We start from the raw sequence: 12591 nt of genomic DNA on the forward strand, positions 1-12591 counted from the left end.
GCTGAACTTTCCTCTTTACCAAGCTCTAGGAGGGCATGTATGTACCTAACTTCCCGTTTTTACTCTGGCTTCATTTACCGTTTATTGGTTGGTGTGCCTGTGTACTACTGCTCCTCATGGATGTACTGTGATGGCAGACCTGCACACATGGCACTGTGGTTGGTCTCCAAAAATGTTTAAGAGTAAACATTCTACCACAGAAAGCAGCAATTCTTCTTTAGCACAAGTGGTAGGTGTGTGTGGACCTGACCCAAAGCCCACTGCAGTCAAAAGGAGCCTTTCCATTTACTTCAAGGGGCATTGGATCAGGCCCTTTTATTTCTGGAACACAAACTCCAGAGTTCTGTTCCCAGTACTATGTGGGCACTTGAGTTATTAATATCATTTATGATTTGTTGTTGTTTCTGGCCACAAATTAGAATCATAGAATCATAGAATATCAGGGTTGGAAGGGACCTCAAGAGGTCATCTAGTCCAACCCCCTGCTCAAAGCAGGACCAATTCCCAACTAAATCATCCCAGCCAGGGCTTTGTCAAGCCGGGACTTAAAAACCTCCAAGGAAGGAGACTCCACCATCTCCCTAGGTAACGCATTCCAGTGCTTCACCACCCTCCTAGTGAAATAGTTTTTCCTAATATCCAACCTGGACCTCCCCCACTGCAACTTGAGACCATTGCTCCTTGTTCTGTCATCTGCCACCACTGAGAACAGCCGAGCTCCATCCTCTTTGGAACCCCCCTTCAGGTAGTTGAAGGCTGCTATCAAATCCCCCCCCCATTCTTCTCTTCTGGAGACTAAACAAACCCAGTTCCCTCAGCCTCTCCTCATAAGTCATGTGCTCCAGACCCCTAATCATTTTTGTTGCCCTCCATTGGACTCTTTCCAATTTTTCCACAAAAACTCTCTCCTAAATTAAAAACTCTCTCTTAAATTCCTCAATTATGCTTTGCAGTACTGAGAATTTGTGCAGTCCCTCTTGCACATGCATAGCTCTCCCTCTCTGTGTATTACTTGTTTTCTTCTTGTATATTATAAATTCCAGTTAAAGAATTTATTCCAGTTAAAGAGGCAGTAACTTTCCCAGAGCCACAGAGTTAGTGTTGTTATATTACCAATAATCAGTGAAACATTAACATTCTTAATCTATTACAGCTTTGGTTTGTATTTCCCCAATTAATTTTCTACGCTATTGCAGATGCAACTAAAATAACAAAAGCAAAACCAGGTGTTCCTTAGTACAATACTCACCATCACTTTGTCACTGAAAACTCTGAATTCTTCTTGCTGCTTCTTCACACTTTCCAGAGAAAGCAGCTCTTGATCTAAAGGGCCAAGATATCGCTCCCTTTCATTTTCAAACCAGAGTTTTATCTATAGAGGATACAAGATTTGTTTTTTTAAATTAATGAGTAAACTATATCTAACACAGAAATAAAGCGACTTTATCAAAGCAAATTAAACTCTTGTGAACATATACCAAATAAATCTTTTAAATTCTTTATTTCAAAACTATGAAAAAAATATCTCTCTCCTCATATACAATTTATCTAGAAAGCGATTTTATGTACTGCATTTAGTAACAGACACTTTAGTCAAACATATTAGTTTGCACCATATGTTAGGCCTCACCTTGTACTCCTTACACAGGCAAAACTCTCATTGAACTCAGTGAGAAATTTGTCTGTAGAGACTGTAGGGCAAGATCATTAGTGATTAATGAATAAAAATATAATTAGAACAGTTCACTGAATACAAAGAGCCAAAAGGTCTGTGCTAATTTTTAAAAACATTTATTAAAATATTTACATTTTCTTTACTCAGGATTTATTACAGATGTTTCACTGACTTGGAAAGTTTACCCTTGGGAGACCTTACTGAATTACATTTAAATAGCTTTCCAGTCCAATGTATTATAAATGCAAAGTTTATGTATTATTGTGGGATTGTACATAACTATTCTAGTGGGGAGACATGGCCAATGTAAAATCTCAGAAGTGCTATTAGCTTCAAAGAACTATTTTAAACAAAGTATCAGACAAAAAAAAACTTTCAGCACCAACAAAGTGAAGTGGATTTCCCAGGAGATACCTGGAAGGAGTGGAATGCAATTCCCACCTCTGGACACACCCTTTTGAATCTATGCCTTGAGGAGAGAACCACTCCTTGGCTGATTACCTATTCAAGTTCTCTGCAGATCACAGACCCAGGCTGTAGAAAGGAAAGGCTAACCTATGCATATGGGTTCTTGTTCTGAGCAAAAGCTGTTATAAACTTGTGACTACAGAAAACCCCCATACTGGGGTTTGAAGGACTGAATCCTACCAGAGTCCTTGTTGGAGTAGGAGAGGATCTCTGGCTTATGTGCAGGCATGTAAGTTCTTTTATTGTTTTAAAATGCATTTTCTGTGTAATGCTTTCACCTTAAGAATAAATGTGTTTGCTTAGAAAGGGATGTGTGGTAACTTGCAACTGTGGACAATTATGACTGTTCATAACCTCTGAGGAGAAAGCAAAGCAGGCTTACTTAGGCAGTCTGACTTGCCAGGGAACTCACAGTATAGGTAGGGACTGTGCATCCTGAAAACCCCAGGTGAGGAGGGAGAGAGACACACGTTTCTGCCCAGGAGAGGTGACAGCTGAGGAGGCTGGAGCCTAGAGTGGGTGTACTTGCTGGACCACAAAGGAATACAGATGCAGTTGCCCTGAACTGTGACATTATTTGTACTGCATACACACACATACGTGGCCAGCCCAATATGTAGCTTATATTCACAGATCAACTTGGCCCCCATGATGGAAAAATGGAAGGTTAGCCCTATAGCTGGCATACATTAAATCTCAAAAATAGTACTGACCTGGTCACAATCTTCTTCAAATTTTCTTATTTCCTGGAGATTCTCCAGTTGTTGCAGACACTTATTTGATATGAGAACCAGCCTATGGACCTCCTCATCTACTTGATTGTACAATCTTGTTATAGCCTCCATGGCATCTCTATGGGGAGAAAAACAACACATAAATGTCCAGTGCAAACACAATGCCAGAAGAGTCCACTCTATATTTCAGAAGACGACAATCATCAAATCTGTTAATCAGCAAAGCAAAAGAGGTTTGGGCCAACAAGCCAACACCTACAGAACGTATTAGTGTGCGTTTGCTTGTTCAACTTGTCAAAGGAAAATGTATCCTACTCAGAACCACATGGCAGCCAAGATTTTCAAAAATGACCAGTGATTTGAGGTATCTCAGTTGCTGGGTGCTCAAGCGTGTGTAGCTCAGCAAACTCTCTAAGGCATCCAAAAATCACTAGTCATTTTTGAAAATCTTGGCTGTTGTATATAAATGGAGTTGTTTCAGCCAGTCAGGCTGCACTAACCCAGAGCTGTATATAAAGGCTTGATTCTGCAAAGCTTCAAGTCTGCAGGATTACTCATGTGCTTAAAGTTAGGCAAATGCTTAAACACTTTGCAGGATCAAGACCTCATTACAGTTATAGAATTCTCTGCACTCTAATTACCTAATCTGATCAGATTGGCATAATATCTGCCTATCTTAATTTCTGACTCACCAGGTAAGTGCCCACCAACCCCCTCGATACCTCACCACCTCACCCTGCATGAGGTATTAAATAGTTGAATTAGGGAGGGCCCAAGTCTCTCCAGACGCAAGTCTGCAACCACTCTTCCATTATAAGGCTGAATTTCAGCCAGCCTCGAACCCCTACCAAAAACAGGTATCTTGACTTGATGTTCTGAAAATCTGAAGGTAACTCCCAGTATATGATAAAAGTTTCTCTGAAATATTCAATTAAATTGACAAGCACTTTTTCAGATGGAGAGATTTAAAAATTGCTTCTTTTTGAAATTTTTGGAAAATTTAATGTTTGTTACTCTGTTTTGCCTTAGGTCAATCACTTCATAGAGTGAAATGCTACATACAGTAGGAGATTTGTATGTAAATCCCATTTCGTTCACTCGGAACCGTGTATGTATAAATGAGAGTAGTACCTTGCACAAAACATCTATATTTGCTATTCTCCTTAGGAGGGAACAAGAAATCGGTTAAGGTGTTACACACGTCTTCCCCTTGTTACATTTCCTCTCTCTTTGGGCTTGACTACAATGGTGCTGCATTCTGGTCTACAAGGGTGTGAACTGTAGAGCGCTCTAACATGCTGCACTCTAACTGCCCAATGCAGACTCTGCTGGGATGAACTAAAAAGTACCTTAGTTTGCGTTAACATAGTTGTAAACGAGTGGTCTCCTCTCAGGCACACCCTCATGGCCTTGGGAAAGCCCTGCAAATGGCTCCTTGTCTCAGTTTTCCTCATGGCTCCCCAGTAACTCAATACAAGTTTATCCTCCAGTCCAGTGGTTCTCAGCCAGGGGTACACGTACCCCCGGGGGTATGCAGAGGTCTTCCAGGGGGCACTCAACTCATCTAGATCAATGTTTCTCAACCTGGGGGTTGTGACCCCAAAGGGGGTTGTGGGACAGGTTTAGGGTCACAAGTGAAGAGCTGGCATTGGGGTGGCCACAGTGGGCCCTGCGAAGCTATTACATGCTTCAGCCCTAGGCAGCAGGGCTCGGGTTTCAAACGAGGCACACAAGAGAAAAACAGGCTCAAGTATCACATTGGAATATAAACATTGTACTTACATTTCAATCAATTTATTTTATAATTATATGATAAAAATGAGAATGTAAGCAATTTTTCAGTATTAGTGTGCTGTGACACACTCATATTTTTATGTCTGATTTTGTAAGCAAGTAGTTTTTAAGTGAGGTGAAACTTGGGGTACCCCAGACAAATCAGACTTCTGAAAGGGGAACAGTAGCCTGGAAAGGTTGAGAGCCACTGTTCCAGTCCGTCATAATTTATTAACAAAAACATAGTGCAAGAGTCCATAACCAGTAGTCCCAAAACATAGTCCACATCCCGCAGTGCACGTAGCCTTTAAAACCTGGCTTGGTTCTCACCATCCTAGTGTCTTCCACTACACTTTGGATATGTTTACACAGCAAAGAAAAACCCACGACTGGTCTGTGCCAGCTGACTCAGGCTTGAGGGGCTAGGCCTGTGATGCTGTTTCACTGCTGTGTGGACTTCCAGGCTTGGGCTGGAGCCCAAGCTCTGGGACCCGGCCACCCCGCAGAGTGCTAGAGCCCCAGCTTCAGCCTGAGCCCAGACGTCTACACAGCAATGTAATAGGCCCACAGCCCAAGCACTGTGAGGCCAAGTTGGCTGGCAAGGCCAGCCGCAGGCATCTAGTCACTTTGTAGACATACCCTGAGTCAATTGTCCTCTGTCAGACCAGCCACCACAGCCCTTCCTTCCGGGGCACAACCCTGCTCTTCGTAGCAGGAACTCCCACACCCTCTCCGCTGGGAGTGTCCTCATGTCTCGTCTGGGGCCCAGCTCTCTGGCCAGGAGACATCAGGGAGTAAGTCGCTCCGCTGTTCCCCCTTCCTTCAGCCCTTGGCTCTGGCTCTCTGGTTTAGAGCCAGCAGGCATCGCCCTCTGCTGCTGCTGCTGCTCCTCCTGCCGTCAGCCCTTTCCCGCCCCTTAGCTCTGGCTAGGGGATGCCAGCCACAAACCCCTCTGGTTGCTCTCCCAGGAACCACCTTCTCTCTCCGGTGGCTCCCATCTCTTACCCCTCTTGTCTGACTGACTCAGTCTGCTCTGGCTCCTCACTGACCTTTTATAACCCCAAATGCTGCCCTGTGCGCTGAACTGGCCCAACTGGGAGCACCTGGATGGGAACAGGAGAGCCGAGCCCAGATTCATATGATGGGCCACAGACTCTGTTACAGTTCTCCTACAGGACTGCATCACTGCCAACTAGGTGCCTTCTAGTTCACACCAGCAGGGTCTACATGGGGCAGTTTAATCTAACATGTGCTCTCTACAATTCACCCCCCCCACACACACACACAGACACTGACTGCAGTGCCATGTAGACAAGCCCTTTCTCTCCCTTTTCCCTTCTCTGATTAACATGGGTCTCTGATGCAGCACTTATTGCAAAGCAAGCACCTACCGGTAGTCTTCTGTATTGCAGAATTCCTCTTTCCTGAGTCTTGCAAGGATTGTCCCACCCTCTAGCCTTAAGGTTACCAGCAAGGCATCTTCCAAAACAAGTTTCATCATTGTCTTGTGTTTGTCGATTAAGTCCCTGACCTCCTATACAGAAGAAACACGATTAATCTCATTTTACTAGAAACTTAGATAGTGTGTTGGTACCATAGCTTGGCTCGCACGGCTTTTATAAAACAAATGCATGTGCACATTGGTCAGGGAAATAACAGAACCTGTGAATGCCTGGTTCCCACTTGTAATTTTTGTCCTACATTTCCCTGTTGCTTCTACTGGTGGAGCTGAACCAGTTTTAGAAATAATTTTTGGCCAAAACATTATGGAGACTGAACTACTCTCTCATTCACTACACTTGGTCCCTCAGGTTGATTCAGGCACTCTGGCAAGGAAGTGTGGGGAAGCCGGTACTATCACTGACTAAGCCGTGCTTCTTTTGTAGACAGAGGAATTCAGTTTCCAGGGCTAGCAAACTGGCACCTTTAACAGAAAATTATTAAAACAACAATAATTAGAGATGGGTCAAAACTGGAACCTTGAATCCAAACTCCTTTAAAATTAAAGGGATGCAAATTTGAACGACTATACCTGAACCCATCCCTATAATTTTGTGTTGCATTGAAAATAAACCAAAAGGGTCTATTTTCTAGGGTTTGTTTTTCAGGTATGGCAGAAACCCTATGAGAAGGGCTCATCTTGCAAGATGTCTACAATCTTGGTTTCAAATTTTGTGAGAACAGCTCATGGGACCATTGGTGCTTTCAGATCTAAACCTCGACACCCTATTCTGACCTCGTAACTGAATGCTAGTCTAGACCTGATGCAGACAGGATCCAAATATCTCCTCCTCAGCTTCTCTCTAATAACAACGCCCATAATAGATTACTGAGCTACCTCAGGCTTCCAATTTTTTGAATTCAAGACACAGCATTTGTGACATCAGCTAATACTTACCTGCACTGTACTTAGGGTTCTCTTGGAGTTCAGCGAACAGACTGAGTTCTGTAGAAAGACAATGGCCTCTTTGCAGTTTGTAATAAAGGGTTCCAGTTTCTGCAGCGATAAAACACAACGACAGGTAAAAACACTCAAAAAGTCAGTCTCAGGAAATAGCTTTGGCTTCTTAAACTTAAAGTGTCCTAGATGGTCAGAAAGAGTTATTTGTATGTCAATCACAATAAGGACTTGTCTACACGTAGTTTTTGTGCTGCTTTAACTATACCAGTTTGAAACCAGTATAGTTAAGTGGTACAATCCCCCTAATGTGGATGCAGTTATACCAGTCTAACTATTCCTGCATGGGAAGGGGAATAAAGGGAATAAGCCAAACTAACAAGGGGAATAAGCTACACAGATAAAAGGCACTTTTATTCCAGAATAACTACATTCACACTAAGGGTTATATAGATCTATTTCAGTAAAAAAAAAAAAAAGTTACTCCATTAATTGAAATAGTTAAATGGGCATAAAAACTGCATTTAGACCTTAGACACAGGTATTTTTTTTAACATCAAAATAGGCCTAGACTTAAATAAGATCATTGTTTTCCAAGTCAGTATTTGAATGTGTGGTTATATAAAGTCTCCATAGATGCCAGACCTTCAGCTGGCATAAACTGGCATAGTTCCATTGACTTCAGTGCTAGAGGACAAAGTACTGCACATGAAGAAAACTTCAGGGCCAGTTATTGACTTTAATATAGCTAAGTTGATGGACACCAGTTGAGGATCTGGCCCTAGTGATTCAGATATGTGTTAAAAAGTGAGTTTGGCAATTCTAACATAATCCAGAGTGGAAATCTGTCTGAATCCTGCAACCATGACACAGCTGAACAGAGGCCAAGACTGACCTAGCCAGGGATTAACAGAGTACAGCGGCACAGCTGTGTGGGGACGTTTCAACACCACCTACATGCAGCGTACAAGACTCTAACTGGCACTATTTGTTTCTCATTTTTATGAGGAATAAAAGTTACTAAATTCCATCAAGAACATTCTAAAAAGGGAAAATAAAATCAGAGGAGAACAAGTAATGGGAGCTGCAAGCACTATCTTACCTTTCGAAAACGCATCCAGTCATGGTGGTTATACAGAAAGGTTCCATCAAATTCTGCTGTCAACTGGGTACAGTCAATGTGCTTTTGCAGAGCCTTCAGTGATGTGAGGACTTCATACTGTTAAAGAAAAATTGTGAATGGAGCTGTATTAATGCCATAAATCAAACCACTGGGAAAAACGTACATAGTACCAGTTGTCAAAATCTTTTACAGAATCTCGAGACAGAGGACCAGATCTTCAAATGGGTATAAATGAGTGTAGATCTAATGAAGTCAAGAACTGGGCCTGAGATTTTCTTCATGTGTAATACTCTGTCTTCTGGAAGGAAGTCAATGGAGCCATGCAAATTTGCACCAGCTGAGGATCTGTCCCAAAGTACTATATCTTATTTGTAGAAAATATTTTCTGTTACTATTATGTATTTGTTTAAATATAGATAAGTTTGAAGGGGAAAAAAAATCTCAAGTGACTTCTGTCTCTAACAACCATCTATGCCAATAGAATATTACATACAAATCAAAAAAGAGAGATCGTTAAAAATTCTTTGGGTATCAAGTTTTACTGGGAGAAAATAGTATATTTTAACTCTACATACAAAGTTCAGGAGAACAAGCTTCTGTTCTGATGGAAATGAATATAAAGGGAGCTGAAGTTAAACAGCAAAAATGAGTTTATTATTTAAATTAAATCAAACATCCATCAATTTTGTATTTTTAAAAATATTTTAATTATAAAATTCCTGCATAGTAAATACAAAAACAGCAGCAGTAAGTCATTATGTTATTGTAAAGAACACAAAATTCACACAAACATATTTCTGACTACCCACTTATACGATTCAGCAAACTGGTTTATGCAGTAAGTCTAGCCATAAAAGGGCAAATTCTGCCACCCTTACATTCCTTACACGACAGGGCAGTTGTGAGGATAAATACATTAATGACTGCGATGTGCTCAGATATCATGGTAATGGCACCCACATAAGTACCTAAAATAAGATTTGCATTGAAAAGCACATTATAGATAGATATAGATTTCAGTGGCACTACTCACACAGTAAGGTGCTACTGAATTGGAGCTACTCAAAGTATGATGTATTATTCAGTGAGTAATAGCAGAATTTGCCCCTTAAAAACACCAAAAAAAAAAAAATCAATTTTTTCTAAACAAAATAAAATGTCATGAAGTCACATTTTGCAAAGTAACTTTTCATAACAAAATTTAACTTTACAAAATATCACGTACATTCCTCTTAATGTTACCTGAATTGCAGTATCTTTGTCAGGTCTAAATGCAGATTCCTTCTCAGTCAATATCAGGACACTGTGAATGGAGTGAGGAACTGCACTCTGGAAAGCAAAGCAAAATGAATTTAGAGAAATGCTTTATTATGCACCTCCCAATCTTTTTTCCCTTTTTGCCATTTTTCAAAATTCAGCTTGATTGGTTAACATGAGCATCATAAGTCAAGAAATAGCCTTAAATAGTTATTTTTAAATAATGTATTTTCCCTATAATAAATGTAGTTATGGGGTCAAATTCTGTTCTTGTTGTTGCAGGAGCACATTGTTTTATTCTTCAATAAAATTAACTTGGATTACACTACAAATGCAATGATGTTTTCTTAATGACTAACCTATGCTGTATGTGTCCTTGCTTTGCACTATGTTTTTCCCATAAGGCATTAAAGAGCCTTATTTTAAAAATGCAAACAGCACAAAACAAGGCTGCAATAGCCTGCAATGATCATGGTCAATCTTGTCTATTGCACATATAAAACTGTGTTTGTGGTTCTCACATTGGTGTGACCTCACATATATGTGTTCACCTGTAGTGTTTGCTGAATCCTCATAGGTCGACATCAACATGAGACTCCATCATCATATTGTAAACGATACACATTTCAAACAGTAACTGAAGTTTAAATACTTTAACTAATAAAGGATGACATTGATATTTCTTGCTTCATGCAGTATTGTTTGATGGTGTTTTCTCTCTTATAAAAGTGGTTGTTGGAGAGGGTATTAGGTCTCAAAAGACATTGCATGTGTATTTTTTTTAATCATTTATGCAATTAGGGATTTATCCAACCCCTATTGAAATCAATCAGTGTTTCCTCTGCTTTCAGTGGGTGCAGGATCAGGGCCTAATTCATCCCAGTGCTGGAGATAAATATGGTGTAGGGCCCTAAGTAGGTATTATATCACTATTACGCCTTCCTTATTCTGCAGCTCTTATTCAAACTGAGGTTTCAGGAGGCAGAGCATGCGAGTTCGCTGCCTGCCTACCATCCATCATTCTTGCCAGTGAATTTTAGGCCATTTGGTGCTTCACTTAGAAGTACAAAGCAACTCTTCATATTTTAGCCCTAAATCTTGATTGGACTGCTTCTGTGTCATCATATCCATTGCGACTCCACAGCTTGTGAAAAAGACTTATTATTTCTGTTGCTATGACACAATGTACTATTAGTGTTACTGTCTTTTTTCATTTTTACTATTCTGTGTTCTAATTTTTTGTTATCTTTATCTAATATTCCTTCTCGTTTTCCATCTCTGTGTTTAAAGGATACTTCAAAAAACACAGCTTAGCCATACACATTGGACGTGCTCTAATGCAAAGACTGAACATTGGGACGATACAGGCTGAGTGGCAGAGTTAACTCTGATCTCACTTGAGGCTTGATTATAATTTTACAGTCTGCCCGGAATCAGAGGCAGTATGCAGCTGCCCTGAGACAGAGAACAAACACTGAGAACAATTCCTCCTCCGTTCCCCCTTTGCTCTGGGGGAAAAGTAAATTACTTGTCCCCTTTTCCTGGAGCAGCTTACAGCTCCCTGTGCATGGTACCAGGGCTCCTTCCCACCCCCTCTAAAGGCTCATCGTGAAGGGTCCTAGGCAAGTAGTCCCTGTCCTGCCTGCATGACCACAGTCACAACCAGTGCTGAGCTGAGGAGGAAATAAGAGTGAGCTGAAGGCTAGGACAGTATAGCTTTGATTTTGTAAGTTAAAAAGAGGGAACTGATGTATAAATAGAATGACAAGAATGATAACAACAAAACCACCAGTCCTCCCTCTGAGCCCTTTCTACTGATGATGTATTAAGTCTTTAATCACACCAGCTGCAAAGCATGCTGTAATGCAGAGTCCAATGTATGTTTATGGCACATGCTCAAGTAGCCACATTTATATTTGAAGCACACTGATCACCTTTCCGGATTGGCAAAATTAGCATTTCATCTTTATCGTTTTTCAAAAGTTCAACAGTGTTTGCTCCTGCCTGTGGTAAGAGAGTATCTGGAAGCCCACATTTTAGTTATGTCTCCTACATGTGCACTTCAAAATGGAAAAAGCCAAACTAATTGAATTTTTTTTTGTTAATGGCAACCTCTTCTCCACCCAAGCACACAGACCAAGTTTCAGCCCACTCTAAATTAAAATGGCTCTAAACTCTAAAAATGGAGCTGACAAAGGAAAAATTGTCAAACTGTTACATTTAATTTCATTATAATAAAACTATATCTACCTAATTCCACATTTCCATTGCTTTCATTTGAGACAAATACCTTGTTAAACACTGTGCCAAAATGCTTCCAGGATTCAATTCATCATCTTGTGATGACATATTTTTCCTCAGGGCATATCTGCCACATCTCAGATGTGTAATATACTTAAGAAAACACTAAAGCCAGCTTAATAAAATAATTACAACAATGTGAATTCAGTAGATTTCCTTTTTTCAAGTTGGTTGCCAAGCCGTTTAGAAGATTCAGTTACAATAAGAACTTGAGTATTTGGTGGAAATTTTCCCAGTGCATATTTCTTTTTTCTCTAAACTGTTTTGGTGCACCAGCTGTGTGTAGGAAGGGCAACTATATAGATCTAAGTGCTACATATGGTTAGTGTCTGTCTGCAGCTGTGGGAAAATAGCTGTGTAAAACTCACAGGGTGATGTTAAGTAAATGCAGTAGCTGGAGGTACTTGCACCTCAAGTCTGAAAATGTTTGATCTATTGTTACAATACTCAAGTTCTCACTAGAACCATAAAAGATTAAAGATCAAAAATCATTTTGCTCTGGTCTTCTACTTTGTTTACTTTGGGCACCTGGACAGCACTTTGGAAACAGTTAGTTCCACTGTTTCCCTTTTTTTAGTCAGTTAGGCCTCATATAGGTACCATGTGGAGCTGATTACAGGACTGCAGCTTCAATCAGTTTCCTCTCATGTTAGTGTGGATCTTCATACAGTAAATGGACAGGTGAAAACATTTTAGGAAAGATGGTCAGGAGAATAAGAAGGTTTAATACCTGAAACTACTTGTAACTTTACTTTTTTTAATTGATCAGCTTTCAGATGGACAGCGTAGTGCCTTTTTAATCTGAGTGCAGTTACAATGTAAGGCTTGTAAGGGTAGATGGGAAAGAGTGAAAAGGTGGGAG

At 40.5% G+C, this 12591-nt stretch overlaps 1 protein-coding gene across 4 annotated transcripts in view; it reads right to left on the reverse strand.

Annotated features, from left to right (window-relative positions):
* The window catches only part of PLEKHG4B (pleckstrin homology and RhoGEF domain containing G4B), a 126559-nt gene that overhangs the window by 43932 nt on the left and 70036 nt on the right, over positions 1 to 12591 (reverse strand). For all 4 annotated transcript variants that reach the window (XR_004644561.1, XM_034761400.1, XM_034761401.1 and 1 more), the window contains exons 7-12: positions 9414 to 9500; positions 8151 to 8267; positions 7049 to 7147; positions 6042 to 6184; positions 2857 to 2995; positions 1250 to 1372 (exon numbers count right to left, since the gene is read on the reverse strand). Coding sequence is in view for 3 of the 4 variants with exons in the window: in XM_034761400.1 (XP_034617291.1) it covers positions 1250 to 1372; positions 2857 to 2995; positions 6042 to 6184; positions 7049 to 7147; positions 8151 to 8267; positions 9414 to 9500 (708 nt within the window). In the remaining variant the exon portion in view is untranslated. The remainder of the gene's footprint in view (positions 1 to 1249; positions 1373 to 2856; positions 2996 to 6041; positions 6185 to 7048; positions 7148 to 8150; positions 8268 to 9413; positions 9501 to 12591) is intronic.

Source organism: Trachemys scripta, chromosome 2, assembly GCF_013100865.1.
Source record: "Trachemys scripta elegans isolate TJP31775 chromosome 2, CAS_Tse_1.0, whole genome shotgun sequence".
NCBI classification, from domain to species: domain Eukaryota; kingdom Metazoa; phylum Chordata; order Testudines; family Emydidae; genus Trachemys; species Trachemys scripta.